Source organism: Belonocnema kinseyi, chromosome 9, assembly GCF_010883055.1.
Source record: "Belonocnema kinseyi isolate 2016_QV_RU_SX_M_011 chromosome 9, B_treatae_v1, whole genome shotgun sequence".
Classification (NCBI taxonomy): domain Eukaryota; kingdom Metazoa; phylum Arthropoda; class Insecta; order Hymenoptera; family Cynipidae; genus Belonocnema; species Belonocnema kinseyi.
Window position 1 is genome coordinate 51,253,515 of NC_046665.1, and position 21,527 is coordinate 51,275,041.

The 21,527-nt window shown below is 30.0% G+C and overlaps 1 protein-coding gene across 1 annotated transcript in view; it reads right to left on the reverse strand.

The window, feature by feature from the left end:
• Positions 1 to 111: 111 nt before the first annotated feature.
• The window catches only part of LOC117180540 (nuclear hormone receptor FTZ-F1 beta), a 129,972-nt gene continuing 108,556 nt past the window's right edge, over positions 112 to 21,527 (reverse strand). The window contains exons 4-7 of the mRNA XM_033373037.1: positions 16,069 to 16,394; positions 13,370 to 13,717; positions 7,756 to 9,303; positions 112 to 5,421 (exon numbers count right to left, since the gene is read on the reverse strand). Coding sequence (XP_033228928.1) covers positions 5,155 to 5,421; positions 7,756 to 9,303; positions 13,370 to 13,717; positions 16,069 to 16,394 — 2,489 coding nt within the window. The 3' untranslated portion in view covers positions 112 to 5,154. The remainder of the gene's footprint in view (positions 5,422 to 7,755; positions 9,304 to 13,369; positions 13,718 to 16,068; positions 16,395 to 21,527) is intronic.

Genomic DNA, 21,527 nt, shown 5'->3' on the forward strand with positions numbered 1-21,527 from the left:
AAATTGTCAGTACAGTCTGTTGTATTTAAGCTCTTCTAATATCGAATAACTTTTCTTTTATACAGTGTCGCCTAAATATTGTCATCGTTGACAAAAAAAACTGACGCCACGTTAATTGCAAGTAAACAAGGATATTCGGAGCACGTTGCCCTTGATTTATAGATTTCACGACCTTTTCTTTGCATTCCAAATTGACTACACTCGAAGCATTTTCTTCACAATTATCGGAATAACAATCTCTTTTTGCAAAAAATAAAAAACCCCATTAAAACTGGCAAGAAGCTAATTACTTTTTTTTTAATTCACTAGCAAAAACTAGGAGGAATCGGATACAATTTCTTGTCGAGGACAGGCCGATAAATAAATTTGCCAATAACATTTGACGTAAAAAAGAATAATTTCTCTGGTAAGTGCAATACGCGATTGCAACCTAATATTCAAAGGACGTAGAAATAACTATCGTCAATTATAAACATAGAATAGTTACATTTCAACAGGCAAATATCTAACTTTTCATATACCTAAAGTTCTACACATACTCTTGCGTCAATTTAATAATAATCATCTTAGATAATTAAAGCGTTCGCTCATAGCGTACAAATTTCTCTCATTCTCCACAGGCACTCGACGCGGCACAATGTATATATCTTTTTTTTCATTTAATTTAGTTATTTACAACGTTTAAATTTCACGTTTAAAGTTGACCTACTCATCTAGTTTCGATATTATAAAATCCGTTTAACGTTTTTTAATACCAATTCATTATGAATCATGAATACTGGACATCTTTTCTATTATCCGTTAAGACTATTAAGTAAGTAATGTTAAACATTGTTATAAAGCAAATTTCAAGAAGGCATCAAATTAGTACGGACATGTTTTACAAACGCCTTGTAAAAATAATAGATTTTATCTCATACGTTTGGACCACTCGCGAATAGAATATAAATGATATATTTAAATCAACAGTCTAACTTATAGAGTTTATACTGCGCCTCAATTTTTATTGCGACTGTGCGTTCGAATTTTTTCGGGTTTTATTTATTTTTTTTCGTTCACTTAATACCTATGAAATTTCTTTCATCGTTAATTTCATTTGTACTCTTTTTTCGAACACACATTCTAATTTGTCTTTATATCCAGAAAAGTGCGATCTTCAGTTGGAAGATTACTTTCACAAAAGTAGAAATTTTAAATTCAAGAATTCTCACTTGGGTTTAATTTAATTCAGTTGGTGAAAAACTTTATTGACAATTCATTGACAGTTCACAATTTAAACCATTGATTTTAACGAATTTGTAAAAAACAGTTATAAAAATTGCTCATCAAAATCAATACTTTAAATTAGGTTCGACAATTCATTGTGAAACCAATAAAACATTGTATTGATACAATACAATTTTTCACGTTCTTTTCAAATAAAGTTTTCCTTCCAAATATACATTTTTCATTTTAGATTCTTTTTAAAAGAACGAACATCTCTGAAAAACTTTTTGAAATTCGTTCAAAAACTCCGAGAAATTCGTACGAGTTTATTAACTGCTTAAATACTGATTTTAAATTTCTTGAATTTAAAACAACACTTTTCATTCCCTCGAAATTCTCCAACAATTTTCGGAGATAATACACTTGTCGCAAGAGCAACAATTCTACAAATTGTTTTTTTTTTTATACATAAAGAACATTTAGGTAGACGATAATTCTTGGCACAATTTTTATCTTCAAAATTTGTTTGTCAATATTATGTGAAATTAGTTGAATTTGTACTTATAAATTCCCAGTTTGGCACAAAAAGTTGCGTTTTAAATTTAAACTGAATCGCCACTTTTCAGGAATTAGAACACCTTGCACGTACCACGTTAAACAAGTAACCGAAAAGTGCGCCTAATAAAAAATAAAACAATGAGGCGAACCGAGATATTTATACCTCCGAGGCGTCTATTTCTAAGTCATTAGTAATAATTAAAAGTACAGGATCTATCGAATGACTTTTAAGTACATTTTCGTAACCAGGATGCAAGTGATTATGCTTTGATCTTAAGTAATCGTAAAACAATATGAAATACTGGTGTTTCGTCGTAACCGTACAAAAATTGGTCCTCTCAGGACTCCAGTAAAAAAAACACTCTGCGACCCATATTCGCTCATCTATTCACAAATTCATTTTCACAAGTACCTTCACACAAAAAACACACATAATTGCATAAAATTATGGACGCACACTTACGTCCACGAGCACGTATCGTTAATTACTTATCAATATGTATCTCAAAATTCAGTAGCAAAATGCTCTAGAGAATTTAAAAAAAAAAACTAGTACTGCTCCATTAATTCTTTCTACAAAAAGTCTAATCTTTATATTCTAGTAAAATTTGCAAAATTTAAGACAGTTGATACCTTTAGCACAACACTGAGTCAGCGAAAATTATTTTAAAAATATTTTCGACTTTTGGAAGACAAAATATGGATGCTTGATCTAATTTTTGGAAAATTAGTCAATTAGTTTTGAGATACTTTCGGTCTTTTGCTGAGATACATATATGTGATTTAAAATTATCAACTGTCTTGAATTTTAATCTACAAAGGTACGTTCGAATATTTACGAATATTTAATTTTGAATTATTAATTTTTAATGCTTTTAGTGAAGCTGTTCAATTTTAAGTTCATTTCTCTTAAATAGATTGAAAGATGTCTAAATTCTGAAAAAAAATTATGGCAGGATGAGGTCATTTCTTCAATTTTTTAAAATTATATTGCAAAAATACTTCAAATTGCTGTTTCTAAAGGTGAATTTCTGCTTAAATGCAGGAACTTGTTAAGATAATTGAAAATAATTTTCCTTGCACGGTGTAAGAAGTTCAAGTTGGAACAAAAATGGAAAATTTTAACTATTTTTTCGACTGTAAACAATATTTTTTAAATACATGAAATAAGCAATCATAAATTGTCCATGAAAGTTGTTTAAAATATATATAAACTTGATTTTTACTATTATTTTCCTACAAAAAACTTCAAAATTTGCAAACTTTTTAATTCCAACTTTAACTTATTTCAGAGTGCAAAACAATAAAAATTATCTTAATAAGTTGCTGTGTGATTATATATAAATTTACCTTTGAAATGTGCCCGGTCACCAAAATTCCTGGTCATTTCCTGGTTTTCAGATTAATCCCTGATAAATAATTAATTTTAAATAATTTAATTGAAAAACTTTAGACTTCAGTTTGAATTTGTAAATTGTTCATTTGTAATTTTTGTCACTTTTAACTCTAAGGCTTGAATGATTAATTTTTAATTTCAATTTCAATTCTTTGTTATAAATTATTCAATTTTAAAGATTGCTGTTTTGAAAACGTACATTTTTAAAATCAGGATGTCTAGTGATAAGGCAATTTGAAATTTCCAGTTTTTACCTGACCACATTCTTTTTTCCTCGACCAATCTAATCATTTTTTCTGTAATTTGTCCCAATTATTTATTTACACATGTCAAACTTATCGGAATTCTTCATAAAATGAGCCAGAATGAAAACATTTGATCCATTTTTTTGAAAAATATGTTACAAAAGTAGTGCAAATTGGAATATGCTCTTAAAAATATAAATAAAATATAATATAATAACGATTTTTCAATGTCCTTGGGATCATTTTGAAGGTAAATATCTATAAAATCACAACATTTTGGCTTACATTCAGACAAGACGTTTAAAGTTGAAACAAAAATGTTGGAAAATTTTAAATATTTGTTCTGTTGTAAGAAATATATTTTTTTAATATGTAAAATAATTAATTATGAGGTATCTATCAAATGTATTTGAAATTTACGGGTAATTACTAAAAAGAGAACTATTTTAGGTCACAACCGTTTTGCACATCTGATAACGCACCTGTTCCAATCTACTAATTCAAAATGAATAATTTCTTAACAATATTAACAATAAATTTTAAATAATTGAGATTCAAAGAGGGCATGATTTCAAATATCACTTGAAAATATGTCCCAAAGTTTTTTATATGGTCACGTAGCGTTGTTTTTTTAACATAAAACTTGAAAATAATTATTCAAACTTTTCAAAATAAGGGCCACAATTGTTAATTTTATGTATCCATGTTAAATCTAAATAAGAGTAAATAAAGATTAGCATTTTTGCACAATACTTTATATCAAATGTCTGGCAACGTTTCATATTAGTTTGTTATACTACAAAATAATATATTTTGAAACACCGAAGTAAAAATGAAATAAATTGTGATAATAAAATCAACCTATTTAAGAGAAAAATGTTCAACTCTCATATATAATTAATATATAAAGAAGTTGAACAATCATGTACAAACTTTGATGGTATCATTATTCGCTACGTGAATCAATCAGATTTTCCTCTTTCTGATTCTCGTCTAAAAAAATACAAGAAATAGAACAGAAAAAAATTCCCCGTTCTTTCCCGGGGCACTAAAAACGACTAAAATTCAGGTTTATGGACATATTCGAACGCTCCGAATTGGATTTGAAAGAGCACTTTTCTCCAAGTGTGAGAACATGAATTTAAAAAAAGGCGACGAAAATGTGCATAAAAAAATACGTGCTTTGCGCTCGTTTTCGGTTTAGATCAGTCTCAGTCAATCTGGCTTGCATTTGGCTGCATGTCCCTTGTAAACTCCTGTACTTCGAAGGCAGGAATGCAAGCCCCGTATGGAAGCATTTCAGTAGAAAATATATATTTTATTATATACATATATGCATATGTATAAAGTACATATATAGATCATCCGAGTAAGTTCTCTATCAGCCTATTCTAAAATAGTCATCTAGATTTTTAGTCCCCTCACCAAGAATTAACGCTATCGCGGACTATGCGCGTTTTACAGTCGTCCCCCTATCAGGGTTTTTAATAATCCATGCAGCATTCGCTCTCACCTATACTAGAACCTGATTCCCGGAGACTTATGGGCCGCATAAGCATGGAATCTGAAGAACGCGAAGGAAGTTTATACTTGATCGTTCTTCACGCATCGGGTTTTTTTTCCTTTTGTTTTTATCACATCTGTAAATCTGCTATCGTCTTGGACTCTACCGTACATCCTATTTTGTTTATCAGTTCGGAATTTCCTTCTTAGCGATAAAATAATGTCCGTTTAAAAATATTCGACGATTCAGTGGTCCCCACGTAACAACTCCATCAGGAGATTGAACGAACAACCCTCCCCTTCTGCACGTTTTGCGCTCAGTAACTCCTTTCCGGCTTGGCACGTTCTTTGTAGGTCGGGAATCCTGAGGAGAAGTTCACCAAACTTTGCTGGCATCTCCGGATACCTGGCGATTGTGTATTGTTGGAGGGCCTGGAGAGCCTTCTCCTGGGAGGCTCTCACCTTTTCGGGCTCTTTCAGTTCGCTCGTGTCCGATGTAAGGAGTACTATCACCTGAAGGAAAGATTTGGGAATTAGTTTGGAAGTATTGTTTTCCGGGTTTCTGATTTGGTCATTGTTGTTGTTCATTTTGGTTTAAATATTACGGATTCCTTACGGACATCAGATTTTAAAATAGCATCAATAGAAATTAACTTTATAAATAAACAGCATCAGCTTGAATTTATTAATGTTTAAATTTATAAGACAGGATTCGTTAATCCGCTGGAAACAAATTATATTCATTTCATACTTTAATAAATCTTAGAATAAATAGTTTTTACTTGTCAATAATCAACTATGATCGAAACTCTAAGAATACATTTTTAAATAGAAATATATAATTTTGGGACAGTCAATATATAGATTCAACATTTTTTAAATATTAACTAAATAATTAGTGTATTAGAATATATTATTGAATCTCAGTAAGCATTTTGACAATAATAAAAATGTTCCAAGATTTCAAAAGAATTCCAGAGATTAAAAGGAAGATTTCTGATATCCTAAGATTCGGCGACCCAAGAACAGTTTCAAATCTGGCCGGAAATCTTAGAACTCTTTCAAATCTTCGCATTTGCAAAATTCAAACTTTTTATTAGGTACGCTAGTAAAATCCCGAATCCAAACAATTACATAATAGTCAGATGGTAAAATAATCATAAATAAAATAAAGTTAGTTTATTTTATGAATATATTTTTTTATTATTTAAACAGTTTTTTAATTCTTCAGATTATTTTGTGTGTAAAGTTAATCTTCTTGGTTGTAAATTCATCTCTTTAGTTGAAAATTTCACTACTTTGTCGTAAAATTCATTTTTCTTTTTGCTTGGAAATTGATTTATTCAACTGAAAATGTTACTATATTATTTTTAGTCAAAAATTTATGTTTTACATTGAAAATTGTCATTTTGTAGTTGAAAATACAACTATTTAAATAAAAATGCATGTATATTGCAATTTTTGTATGAAAATTAAATCTTTTAGGTTCAAAATTCATCTCTTTGGGTGAAAATTTTATTATTTTGTTAAAAATTAGTCTTTTTTGGTAGAAAAATAATGTTCTTGGTTCAAAATTCATCCATTTTAATTAAAAATGCAACTTATCAGCAGAGGATTCCACGAATTTCGTTAAATATGAACTTTTTTGTTGAAAATTCAATGTTTTGTGAATAAATTGTCTTCTTGGTTTGAAAACTCGTTTTTTCGCAAAAATCTAATCTTTTTTAGTAAAAAATACATCTGATTGTTCGAAAATTCTTGAACTTTGTTGAAATTTTTTTTTCGGTAGGAAGTTAATCTTCCTGGTTGAAAACTCGTCTTTTTCGTTAAAAATTCAACTATTTTTGTAGGAAAATTTAACTATTGGATAGAAAATTCATTTTTTTCATTAAATTTTTTTTTAATTCATCTTTTTGGTTCGAAATTTAAATATGCGGTTAAACATTAATTGTGTTTGAAAATTTGTCTCTTTGGATAGAACCTTAAATCTTCTCTGTTGAAAATTCATCTTTTTAGTTTAGGGTTGAACTATTTGATTAAAAGTGATTTTCTTTGTTTTGGTTAAATTAATCTGGTTCAAGATTAGTTGTTTTTTTTAAATTGAAAAATAATTTTTTAAACTGAAAACTGAACTATTCCATCCATTGATAATCATAAATACAATAAAATTATTTATTTTATGAATATATTGTTTATTTTTTTATTTATTTATTATTTAAACAGTTTTTTAATAAGTTATTTTCACTTCAACCATCAGCTAACTTCATTTTATTAAAAGCTAAGGGGAAAACAATGGACCAAATGCATGGAACAAAACTTTATTTCTGCAATATCTTTGTGATTAATAATAATAAGTATAATTTTATTATTTCATTAAATAGTAATTAAAAAATAAAAACTAATTTTCAAATATACCTATATAGAAAAATTAGCTTTTACGAAGCTATTAGCAAAATATGGCAAAAATTAACTGAATCCCATGCATTTGGTCCCTTGTTTTCCCTTCAGAAATCAACGAAGTGAAGTTAGCTGTTGATTGAAGAGAAAATACCGCATTGTTTAGACTCTGGAATTTTCAAATTGGGTAATATTATAAGCTGCCAAAAATGGTGTAATTCCGGAATTTTCAAATTCGGGAATATTTAATTTCGGCTATTATATAATTTCAAGAATTTCCTATTTCGAATATTTTCTTTTCCGGGAATTTGACAGTATTGAGAATTTTATTTCTCGAGATTTTTCCGTCTTCGCATTTTTAGAAATCTTTTGAAATCTTTTCCCTAAACGCAAATACTTCAAAATAAAAATGCATTTTAAATCTTTCAAACTCTATCCTAATTTCCTTACCTTCATCGCCACGTATTCGTACTGGTCCACCCTGAGCCGCCTAAGATTATTCGTAAAAGCCAGCATTCTCTCAATACAAGTCGCTAAGCCAAGTTGCCTCGCCTGTTCCAGGGTAATCGACTTTCCCAATGACACTCTGATTTCTCCAGGAGTACTCATACTTCTGAAGCAACACGAGAAGAGCAATAACTCACACCACGAGTTGATCAGCAAACAAATCTGATCATCAATCGAGATATTTTTGAATAGCGGCAGGCTTTTACACCATTTGACAATTTTATACAGTCTATGATCCGCAATATTGCACAGGTTCGACAAAAAGTCAGGATTTTGGGTGGGATTTCCGTTAGGATTGCAACTGGGGTTAGGACTGGGGCTGACATTGGCCGAAGCACTCGTTGGTGAGTGTTGATGATCATGATTACTGGCTGGTACCGAGCCCGCAGAATTCGGCCTCGCAGGTTCTCTACTGTTGATGTTTCCATTACTTCCACTCGCTCCATTCGAAGTTGCTCCACTAGCGAGAGGATCTCCACTTGCACTGCTGCCACTGATACTGCCATTTCCGGCAGAACCACTGTTCTGACTTCCTCCAACTCTATCATTATCATTATAATGCCAAAGATGTTCCACATCCATGATGTCCTGCAAAAGTTGCGGCACTGCTTGAATTTTATGAGAATGATTCGAATGATGTCTCATGGAATGATGATGCTCGGATCCAGGAGGCGCTGGACTGCAAGATCCTCCGGTCATTTTGTCACCAGGCATCCCGCCGGCAGGACTGCCGATGAGATTCGCTGGCAAGGTATACGTACACTGATAGGTACTTCGTCCACCTCGAGTTCTGTCCTCCCTGATCGCTTCGAGTTTCATACCCATGTTGAGACACTTATCGAATCGACAAGCTGGACATTTTTTTCGTGTCGCTACCGTCACTGGACAACCGGCTCCTCTTAGGCAGACATAATTCTTCCGGTTTTGGACTGTTCTTTTGAAAAATCCTTTGCAGGATTCACAGGAGAAGATGCCGTAGTGGAAGCCGCTGATCTTGTCGCCACAAATCGGACAGGGACTGTTGATCAGCTGTTGTCGGGTGGAAATTCCGGTGGGTGCTGAGGGTATTCTGCAGTCATCTTGATCGTCAGGATGCCCTTCGGAAGAGACTTCAGAACCTGGAGCTGAGTAGTGATGGCTGGCTGCAGTGGATTGGGCTGGAAGGTGCAAGGGATTGCCTTGAGCGACTTGGTGATGATGCTGGGGATGTGCGTGTCTTGGTTGTTGGATTGGCGAGTGTGTGGGGGGACTGAGAGATCCATAGCTGTAGCAACTACTAGAGGCGTCTGAGTTGTTCCGCGAGAGGGAGTGCGAAAGTGATAATGATAGGGAGGATGTTGAGTTGTTAAAACTATGCCGTGAGAGGGATAACGAGGACGAAGGAACTGGACTTCCTGGTCCCAGTGCCGAATGTCGTGCTGCATGAGGGCTCTGTGTTGGAGAACTGAAGACACTGTAGGCTGAGTGAATTGCGGAATCAGGCGACGGAACCTAGGAGAAAAGAAAAGATAAAGAGATAAAGACAGTATTTCATGGTTTCATCAGTGTCACAGGGTGGCCCATAAACCGTGAAAACCGGAAAATGACCGCCAATTCATTTTTTGACAGGGAATTCAACAAATTTTTAGAAAAAAAGTCTGCCCAGGTTTGATTTCAACAGTTTTTTAAATAATCAGTTGAATTTTCATCTTTTTCAATTGTCATTTAATTCAGTTCACAATACGTAATTCGAAAATCTCTCACTTACAAATTTTTCATTTTGGACTTTAATTTTTAGGCGTAAATTTTTCAATCAAAGAATTTTAAAATGCAGTTTTAAAGACTTGAACAATGAAAAATAAGTAGCGTTTGAAATCGACAATTTTCGATAAAAACAAAAAAACATTTTTAGTTGATCAAATGTGAATATAAATTAAATTGGTTTTTAAAATTTAAGTATAAATTATTAGTAATAATATATGATAATTATTATTTTACGATACGATTCGGAATCAGTTCACAATTTTATAATTTCCAGATTTTTATGTAAACGCCAGATGGAAACTTTATAAACTATTTTGAAATAACCTCAAAATAATATACTCATAATTAAAGGCTTTTATTAAATTAAAAATATTGTTTAGTCTAAAATTTGAAAATTTGAAATTTTTTAATTAAAAAAAGAACAATTGCTTAATATTTGAGTTTGCATGTAAAATCAGCAATTATAAATCAAATTTTCAAAACTAAACAAAAAACGAAACTTTGAACATTAAAATAATTTAATTGTTCTATTTGAAAAAAACCGAATTTAAAGTAAAATTATTCACTTTTGATTTATAATGAATATTACACACCTACGAGTATAATTCTTAGAAAGAATTCGAGTAAATTTAAGAGATATTTAGAAGGTCTGAAAAGATACACATTTAATTTGAAGTTCGAAATGATTTAAAATAATTTAAACAAAGTGCCTAATTTAAAACAAAATATATATTTTTGCAGATTTGAAACAAAAAATTAGAAGCTTTTCAAGAATTAGGAAAAGCTCTAAGAAGAATAAACAACATTTTCTTAAGATTCCTATGAAAATTAAAAATGACTTTTCATTTTGAAAAACTAATTTCAGAGAATAATAAAAAAAAATGTTTAAAGAGTTCAAAAATTGTTAGAAATGAATCTGAAGATTTTAAGGAATTATTTTTTATTTTGCAGGATTTAAGAACAAAAATTTATAAAGAATTCGAATCATTTTAAAAGATGTTTGGAAGTTCTAAAAAAAATTCAAAAATAACTTAAAATTTGAATAAATTTAAAACAACAAGTACAAGTTTCAAGACTTTGAAATAAAATGTTGAACCTTTTTATGGATATTTAAGCTATATAACAAAAATGTAATCGTTCAATTTTTAATATTTCCAGCTTAAAATTACTTAAAATTATTTGGAGTACAGTTTTGATTACTTCAAATGGAAAAAGTTTTAGCTTGAAACTTCGAATTTTTAAATTCCATTGACCGTGAAGAATGTTTGCGAATCGGAAAAAACCGGGAATTTTTTTATTTCATTAAAATGGCCACCCTGTATCAGAAAGAAAATTAATTCGTCTCATAATTTCAAACTTCACTTCCTCTTTTTCCCCATGTTTTTACGAAACTTTCACTTTTTATTCGTATTTTTAGTAAAAAGTTAATTCTTTTTTATTGAAAAGTCTACTGTAATCTTTTTGGTTCAAAATGTATCCCGTTTAATTTAAAATTCTACTATTTGGTTAAAATCTTTATTATTTTGTTAAAAAATCAACTATTTTGGTAGGAACGTTATCATTCTTCGTGGAAATTTGAACATTTTTGGATTAAAATTCAAATCTTTGATAGAAAATTAATCTGTTTCGGTTAAGGATTCAAATATTTCGTAGGAAATTTCTCTTTTTTGGTTGATTTCAAATTTTCTTTATTTAGATTAAAATATTTCTCGATAGAAATATCAATTATTACATTTTTCGTTGAGACTTCATGATTTTTTGTTGGAAATTGATTCATTTGACTGAAAATGTAACTGTTTTATTTTTAATTGACATTTTGTAGTTAGAAAAAACTCTTTAATTGAAAATTCATGTATTTTATTGCAATTTCTTTTTTTTTTTAATTTAATCTTCTAGGTTCATAATTCACCTCTTTGGTTGAAAATTGTATTATTTTGTAAAAAATGAGTCTTTTCTGGTAGAAAACTAATTATCTTGGTTAGAAATTTATCTTTTTTCGTTAAATATGAACTTTTTTGTGGAAAATTCAATTGTTTTGTAAAAAATTTCGTCTTCTTGGTTTTAAAACTCAGTTTTTTCGTATGAATCTAATCATTTTTAGTAAAAAATGCATCTAATTATTCAAACATTCTTGTATTTTGTAGAAATTTCTTATTTTTGGTAGGAATTTATTCTTTCTGGTTTAAAATTAATCTTCTTCGTTGAAAATACAACTACTTTTTAAATGAAAATTAACTATATGGTATAAAATTGGAAACTTTAACTATTTGGTAGAAAATTCTTATTTTTGTTCAAATACGATTTTTTTTAAATCATCTCTTTGGTTAAAAATTTAAAAATCTGGCTGAACATTCATGTATCTTTTTAAAAATTTGTTTTTTTTTTTATAGAATCGTAATCTTTTTTGTTGAAAATTCACCTTTTTGGTTGAGGATTGAACTATTTTATTAGGAGTGTTTTTTTTTTAATTCAGCCGGTTGAAGACTCGTTTTTTTATTAAAAACTAATTTTTTCAACTGAAAAAATTTAACTATTCCATCCATTTTTTGTTGAAAACTAATCTTTTTAGTTGAAAATTTAACTGTTTTGTTAAAAATTCGCCTTTTTTGATAGAATATTAATCTTTTCTGGTAGAAAATATACTTTTCTTAGTGGAAAATTAACTCTTTTTCCGCTTCAAATTGAAAGTTGAACTCTTTGGTTCAAAATTCGTCTCTTTTGCTATAAATTTCAACTCTTTAATTGTAAGATCTACTTTTATGAAAAATTAATCTTCGCTGTTGAAAATTAAAATATTTGGTTAAAGTCATCATTTTCAGACAAAGATTAAACTGTTTTGTTGAAAATTCGCCTTTTTGGATAAAAATCAATCTCGTTTGGTACAAAAGTAATGTTCCATGGTTGAAAATGAACTTTTTTGTTAAAAATTGAACTCTTCTGGGTGAAAATCTTAAATCATTTCCTCAAAATCGTCTTTTTGGGTTGAAAATTAATTTCGATCTTTTTTGTTTGAAAGCTCAATTACTTTGCTTAAAATGAAATATATTTCGACTTGTCGCCACTTGAGATATATGGCTATAATCCCCAAACATCCCCACTTAGGGATATTTTCGTAAAAATTAAGCCATTTCTCCTGTTTTGAAGTGTTGATTTCCCCTGTTTCAAATATTTTCTATAATTTGAGAATATTTTTAAAAAACAATTGGAAGTAATTTCAAAGGACTTGAATTATTTTAGGATATTTTTACAACTTCCAAGGAATTTTAAATAACTTTAAAAATGTTCAAGGGATTTCAAATTTAATTGAATGTTTTTATTAAATAGGCATTTTAAAAGATTTCAAGAATTTTAAAATTAATTTCGGTAACTTAATGACGTTTCAAAAGATTAAAAATATTTTGAGGAATTTTTAATTGATTTCAATAACTTCAAGGGACTTTTTCAAACGATCTGACACATTTTAGGATATTTAAAGATTCCAATGCGTCTTCAACCGATTAAAAAAATGTCAACGAATTTCCAAGGAATTTTAATGATCATCCTTTCTTTCCGTGTATAATCTGTTTGGGTGGAAAATTCAACTAGTTTGTTGAAACAGCAATATATTTCGACTTGAAATATTACAAATTGAAACCGTTTTATATTAAATTCAATACGGCACCTACATATTTTGTTTGATTTAAAAGAATTTACTCCCTTTACTCCCCTATTTTCGCAAAAAAATCTCCCCATTTCCCCTGTTTTTAGCTCATTTAGGGCTATGAAGTCTGGAAATAAACTCGCCTTATAATTTGACTCATTTTTTTACACTTGCCTGAGACCTCGTGTGACTGTGCTTGGTCAGATGGTGTCTGGGATTGAGCACAGGGCTGTGATTAGGTGTAGAACAATTGTAACCACCGAGGAGTTTTCCAACCAGCAAAGGCAGATCATTCTGCTGCGTCTGCTCGAGACTATCCAGTCCTCGATGTTGATGTTGATGCTGCTGTTGCTGCTGGACTTGTTGAGCATGAGACAATGGTAGCACTGTGTCATTTAGGCTATGTGAAAGTCCCGGACTCGACCGGAAATCCGGCTCCGGTTTTATTGGGAACTTGTGTTCCTGAGGTCCAGGACTCGCATTGCAGACCTGAACTCCTTCCATCGAAGTTTCCTCATGGTCCTGGAAACAGAATAGCGAACTTTATGAAATCTGATCAGTTAAGGGGGCCGCAGATCAGGCAAAAACTGGAAATCAGGGAAAAGTCGGATATTAAAAAAAAGGGTTAAATTCAGAGAATTTCTGAAAGAAGTCACTTTTTTTTTAATCACTTGTAAAAGATCTCTTTAGTCACTTTTCTTTCAATAACTCAACCCTTGGGTCTGTACCTACACTACCTATTTTATAAAAAGATATTGCGAAAAACTGTCAAATTCGATGTCATTAAAAATTGCAATAGCTCTGGAAATAATAAACATTTATAATGTTCTTGGACTCATACTAAAGGAAAGTCTCCATAGTATTTTCCTAAATTATTAAGATATTGTTAGAATTTTCCCCCACGATTCTGTTCCAGGGTTGAGTACAATCATTATTTGAAATTTTGGGATTTTTTTGCTCTAAGTTCGAAAAAATAGGGTACAATCCACGGAAACAGAACTAAAAATATCTGAACAATTTAGAAAAATACAATGAAGACCTACTTTTAAAATGATCTGAAGAACTTTAAAAAATGTGAATTATTTCTGGGGTTATTCAAAATTTATCTAAAACATCGAAAATTGATTTTTTTTGCAATATCATTTTATTAAATTGACCTTTTACCCTCAACTTGGGCTTATCCAACTCAGAATTTTTTTACTTTTCGTGCCATATAACAATAAAAAAATGCCCTGTTAATTACTTTTAGACATTTTTTAAACTAATGTTATAATTTATATTATATTATATAAAAATTATATATTTATATATTATAATAATTGATATTATAATAACTAATATTATGAAAATTAGGGCACTTTAGCAACAGCTCAAAAAGTAGGCATGTTGATAATTTATTCCCGGTACTTTATTTCTGAATTTTCTTGAATTTGTGTTTTAACTTTTTAGAGTATTTAAAAATATTTCAAGACATCTTTAACAAATTTTAATAATTTCAAGGTATATCAAAGGATTTTAAAGATTTTAAAATATTTTTGAAATGCCAATGAATTTTCAAGAACTTTAAATAGCTAACTGATTCCAATAAATTTTTTAATACACTTTAATAACTTGAAACTACTCCAAAGAATTTCTGAGAACTTTAAAAAGTTTTAAGGAATTTCAAAAGGATTTAAAGATATTTAAAACATTCCACGACATTTTATAAGATTTCCAAGGATTTCAATGATTTTCAGGGATTTTAAAAGTTCGCAAGGTATTCTAATAAATTTTCTGGTATTTCATAAAATATTACAAGATTTCATATAATTTTACGGGATTTTAAAACATTTTAATGAATTTCAAAGAATTTATTGACAAGGAATGAGAGAGAATTTATCAAACTAGTTGAAAAATTTCTTTTCTGAAAATTTAACTATTTTGCAGAATTTTTTTTTGTTTGTTTTGGTTTAAAAATTAATTTCTTTTAACTACAAGAAAATTCATCTCCTTATTCAAATTTTTTTTCAGAAAACTAATTGTTTTAGTTAAATGTTTAACTATCTCATAACCTCAAAATCGACTCATGCATGAAATGAATCACGCGAAACATTAAATTCGCCAATTTCTTCCATTTCTTTCAAATGGGGATCGAGATACAAATAGAAGACCACCGAAGACTTCTGAAGCTTTCAGATCGACATTCATCGTACAGCAGGGAACCGAAGTCGAATCGTGCATTTTCGGCTTACACACGAACTCACAGTGGTAATCACGCATCTTCTGTTTTGCGGCTCCCTAACGGTAGGTATGGTGGGGGTAAATTTCATCCACGATCTGGCAGCTCTATTCGTAAGGGACCCAGCTATCACATACTCAAGCCACGACCTTCAAAACATACATGCGCGCCATCTACAGCGTTTGCCTTGATAATATTTGAACCACCCTCGTAATTGGATTCAATTGAAGGGATTTTGAAAACATGTTTTAATTTTTTTATAATTCATCTGGGGATTCTTTTAAACTCGACTTGAATTCTTCGGCATTTTATAACGTTCTTTCAAATTCCCTTGGTCTTTTCTAAATTAATTAAAAAGTTACTGAATCTAAGGAACTTTTAAATTGTTTTTAATTAATTATAATTGTTTTCAAATCGAAGTATTCTCATTTCCCTTAAACTCGTCTAAATTGACTCCAATGCTGTTTAAATTAATAGCATTTTTTGGATGCAAAAAACTTATTCCAATAATTAAAGAAATTTTAATTTAATTTGAATTGTTTTGCAGTCATGTGAATCAGATTATTTTAATGGACAGGATAAACAAAAAATTGATGAGAAGGTCAGGGAATTAAAAAAATTAATCTATAGAAGAAAAAGATTTGAGACAAGCTACCTGATTCGTAATAGTGTTGGAAGACATTTCTTGATCTGAAAGTTCTCCTTCCCAGGACATAGGTCTCTCTGGTTGTTGCTGCACATTTTCGTTGCAGCTTTCGTTGTCATGTCCTCCAGATCCATCTCGTTTTTTCTTCGTTCTTAAATTGACCCCTCGGAAGTCTATTTTACTAACTTCCCCATCGCTGTCCTCCACATCATCAACATTCGGTGATTCCGTGGATCCGATGCTGGTACCGGAATCAACGCCACCGGACCCACAACTTGATACTACCGAAACCGTCACGCCATTTTGTCCACCCAGATACTTGCATACATTTTTACCTAGAACAAAAATAACATAAATTAAGTATCAAATAGCAATATCAGACTTCAAACTCTTTCCGCTATTTCCCTCTTTCCCCTATTTCAAACAATTCCTATTATGTCACTTGTTTTTAAGAAACTTGACTTTTTCCCGTTTTTAGGGTTTTGTAGTCCCGGGCTGAAACCCTTATGGTTTCGTACAGGTGTCATTTCGTCCCTGGTATTTTTTTCAAATGAGGGGAAGTAAGGTGATGTGAGGGTAGAGTAAGTGAGGAGAGGGGAAGCGGGGATGGAAAACGAATGGAAGTGTCTTTGCTTCCCTCTCGTTGCTTCCTCCACCTCATTCCCTCTCTCATAATTTGCCCTCCAGCACTTCCCCTCCCTCTTTCTCTTCCCCTGCCCGACAAAAATTCTATAAGATTCACCAGTTTTCCAGATTAAAAAAATTAAATATTTCAAAATAATCTGAAAAGATATAAAATAAAAAGAATTTTTTTTAAAAAGCGAATAAAAAAAGAAATCATCCAATATAAATTTTAAAAAATTTTAATTCGTATTTAAAAAACTAAACCGAATAATTTCAAAAATATTAAATCATTCATGAAGTTTGGAAGTTAAAAAACCTAAAATACAAAGCTTTGTCAAGGAATAAAAAAATATAATAAAATAAAATTAGAAAAGTAAATATAGCCTGATTACTTTGAAGGAAACTTCTATAAGATTAAACCCTTTTCTAACCTTTTTTAAATAAATATTTTCAATATTATTAATCTGAAAAGATATGAAAGAAAAAGAATTTTTCTCACGAGAACTAAAAATAAATCTTCAAAAACTCCAGGAGTTAAAAAATCTAAAAACCAAATTTTTTACCAAGAAATAAAACAATAGAATGAAATAAAGTTAAGAAAATAAATACGGAATGATTACTTCAAAGGATTTTTCAATAACATTAATCTCTTTCACATATATTTTAAAATAAATATAAAACTAAACTAAAACTAGGAAAATATTTTTTAAATATTTTTTAATATAATACGAAGCCCTTCATTGAAGGCGCTCGGGGCCTAATTTTCATATTTTTTCGCTTAAATGCGAACTGAATTAAGAAAATCTAACTCTTCTTTGTCACAAATTTTATTATTAGGCTAAAAATTTAAATGTTTAATTTGGAAATTCGTTTTTTGGGTTCAAAATTCAAATATTTTGGTAGAAAATACAACTATCAGAAATGAAAAATCTATCTTATTTCAAATTCAATTCTTTTCTTTAAAATTCTTCCTGATGGATTGAAAATTAATCCCTTGGTAAACATTTTATCTTATTTGGTTAAAAATTATACTTTTTGTTTGATAATTAATCTGTTTGAGATGAAGATTCAACTATTTTGTTTTATATTAATCTTTTTTGGTTGAGTTCAACTGTTCTTTTTAATCAGAACTTTTTCTGGATGAAATCGATGGGTTCTACGAAGAATAGGCTATCTTTTCGTTACCGTTGAGAATTAGGCTAACTTCATTTTGTATGAAATTTAGTAAACACGTAGTGTTAAAAAAAAAAAATCTTTTAAAATTTCTTATTTTGAAAGTTATAGGAGCCTGAACTGCATTATAAACTGTAATACAAAATGCTGGAGTTTTGAATTTGTTGGAAATATTTCGAAAAATAATACTTATTTATTCCACCTGAAAACTTAGCCAAATGAATGAATGAAGTTATCAATTATTACATATTTTGTTGAGAACTTATATTTTTTCGTCGAAAATTCAACTCTTCTGTTGAAAATTCGTCTTTTTGAATAGAAAATTCTTCCTTTTGGATTAAAAATTCATCTTTTGTAGCTAAAATTTATTTATTTTTTTAAATTGAAATTTGTTTTATTATATTTATATTCGAGAATTCATTTCTTTTGGGTAAAGTTGAAATATATTATTGAAAATTCAACTGTTTTGTAAAATATTCGACTCTTTGGCATGAAAATTAAACAATTTGGTTACAACTTTTTTCCTTTCTTGACTAAATAATCTTTTTTAGGTGCAAATTTAATCATTTTTCTTTTTGGTTCGAAAATTCATCTCTTCTGATAAAATTCTTTTGTTAAACTATCTGATTAGTTGATAAGTGGTCTTTTCTAGTTGAAAATTAATTTACTTTGGTGGAAGTTTCATCTTTCTGGGTTGAAAATTCCACTATGTTGGTAGAAGATTCAACTATTTGATTCGACTGATCTGGTAAAAAATTCAATTAATTGGCTGAAAATAAATTTTGTTGAGGAAAACTCAACTGTTTTGTACAAAAGTCGCCTTTTTGTCTGAAGTTTTAACAGTTTATTAGGCACTTCAACTTTTTGTTTTGAAATTAAATTTTTTGTGGGAAATTCGTCTCTATGGTTTGAACATTTATCTTCATAGTTTAAAAATTTAACCTTTTTGTTAAACATTCGTCTCTTCTGTTTGAAAGTTCCACTATTTGGATCTAAACGGAATTGTATGGTAGAAAATATTTTGTTACTCGACTATTTGTGTGAAAATTCATCTTTCATATTTGAAAATTAATACTTTTTGATTAAAAATTCATCTTTTCAGATTTAAAAATAAATTTTTTCCAAAAAAATCGACTTTCTGGCTTGAGATCTCAACTCTTCTGTAGAAAATTCGTCTTTTTGGATTGAACATTCACGTCTTTTAAGAGAAAATTAACTTTTTTGTTTTGTTTAAAAATTCAAATATACTTTTGAAAATGCACTTTATTTCGACTTAAAATATTAGGAATATGGTACTTACATTAATTTTATTAAAAAGAATTTATTCTTATGTTTTTACGAAAAATCACCCTATTTCCCCCGTTTTGAGAGGATTTTGGGCTGTGAAGTCTACAATCCTTTATACTATTTATGAGTACATCTTAGACAAAAGAAGAACAAAGGTGACCTTTGAAAAAAGTATTTATCTTGTACCTCTCACTTCAATCTAAGAACATGAAAGATATCATACAGAAAGGGGCTTGTTTTTCTGCGTAGAATTTTTATGAGGAAATAACTTTTAAATGAATATAACTTTCGTAGAAAGTCTGGATTATGCTACTGCAGCAGCAGACAGTTTTCCTTCCATCAGAGACTTTACGATTTACCGCTAAAGACAAGGCAAGCAAGCAATCAAGACATTCAATTGGTTTCTATACTGAGCAAGTTTATTACGTTATTAGGAGACGTAACTGGTTAACTTGAGATTCGACGCACGCAATCCTCAAAAGATAACTATGAACCATCCATTGATTTAATGCTTTCGGATCAGTAAAGCGCGTTGAAGGAAAAAAACAGTTATGGGATAGGCTCTACCATAATAGCAGGTTGTCTAATTGCTAGTTATGTCGCGTGATTATAAAGAAAGCGAGTCCCCAAGTATTAACATACCTTAAATCCTTCCGGTAGCCATTATTCGGACTTTGCAGCCAAAAAATTCCACCGTGCAAAACAAGAAAACCGAGAACTACATTTTATCTTACTTTTAAAATATTGATATATTTACGATCGTACAAAACTCTCATACGTTTGATAGGTTTCGGACTCATTACACGATTGACACTATTTCACATTTATTTTAAATGAAGACACTATTTTGCTACTATTTCGAAAAAAATTATACTAAAGGCACTATTTTCTCACAGTTGTCCGCTAATACCACTATTTCTTCACTTTTTCTAGAAAAACATTTTTGAACTTCTTCGCTAATTGGCTAAAATACACAGACGGCCATCTCAACAAATGACAAAATATCAGAAAATTGTCTTACTGGCTGATTAGAGGCCAAGCATAAATTACGTTTTTGTTTCGTGAAATTATCTAGATGACATAAAAAATAACGTTAGACTATGGGGGTGGGGGGGGGGGTCTTAATTATAAATTACAAAAGTAGTTAAACTTTCAACATTTTAAATCAAAAAAAATCTTCAACATTTTATATCAAAAATAGTTTAATTATACCAAAAACGACGAATTAATTTTCTGCCAAAAAAGTAAAATTTTCAACAAAATATATGAATTTTTTAATAAATAGTTCAATTTTTAACCAAAAACAATTATTTTCTACTACAAAAGACGATTTTTGAAGAAAATACATTATTTAACCAAAATTAGAATTTTCAATCAAGAAGATTAATTTTCTACTAAAAAGAAGAATTTTAACCAAATTATATAAGTTTTAACGAAATTGTTTAAAAATGGATTTCATGTTAGTCTAAATTTTATTTAATTAATTTTGAGTTTATATTTTTTTTGTTTCTACATAATCATTTTTTAACTGAATAGTTAAATTTTTATACTACAAACATGAAATTTCATCCGAAAGTGAAGTAGTTACATTTTTATCTAAGAGATTTTTTTACAAAAAAGTTAAATTTTCAATTCTAGAATATCAACTTTCTACAAAAATGTATATTCTACCAAAATGTTGAATTCGAGACAAAAATACAATTTTTCTATAAAATAGTTTAATTTTCCACAAAAAAGTTCATGTTTAACCGAAACAGATTAATTTTAACCATAGAGTTGCATTTTTAGACTTCCGTTTCCGGTATGAAAGTGTAAAGTAGTGGGAATTGTGGATGCTGAGTTTTTCTGATATTTTGGTGAAATTTGAGGTGAGTGGATTGTGGAAGTGTGTGGAAGGGTGTGGAGGTGAGAGATCTAATTGTGGGATTGTGAGATTGTAAAGGGAAGGTAGATATTTTGGAGGATTGTGAAGGATTTGTGTGGAACTTTGTTTGGAGATTTGTGACAGGGTGGGAAGACTGTGTTGACGGATTGGTAGTAGCAGGGTTGGGTAGCGACAAAGAAAGGCGTGACAGGTAACAGACAGCAGCGATAGAGGCAGGGAAGATAGAAGGCGGGAAAATTTGAATTTTATTAATGGCTAGTGGAGCGAGCATCTCCTCGGAAGAAATAGAATTAGAGCAGGAAGTGTTCAGTACACCGAAAGAGATAAAGGAAAGAAAGGCAAGGGGGAAGTATAAAAAAACTATAGAAAAGGAAAGATTGAGAGCAAAAAGCGTAGAGTCCTTAGAAGCATTTATCAAAAGGAAGAGAGGGGAGAGGGAAAGCAGTGAAGAGAAGGAAGATATCGGGGCCAGTATAAAATACCAGAAAATGTTTAGATC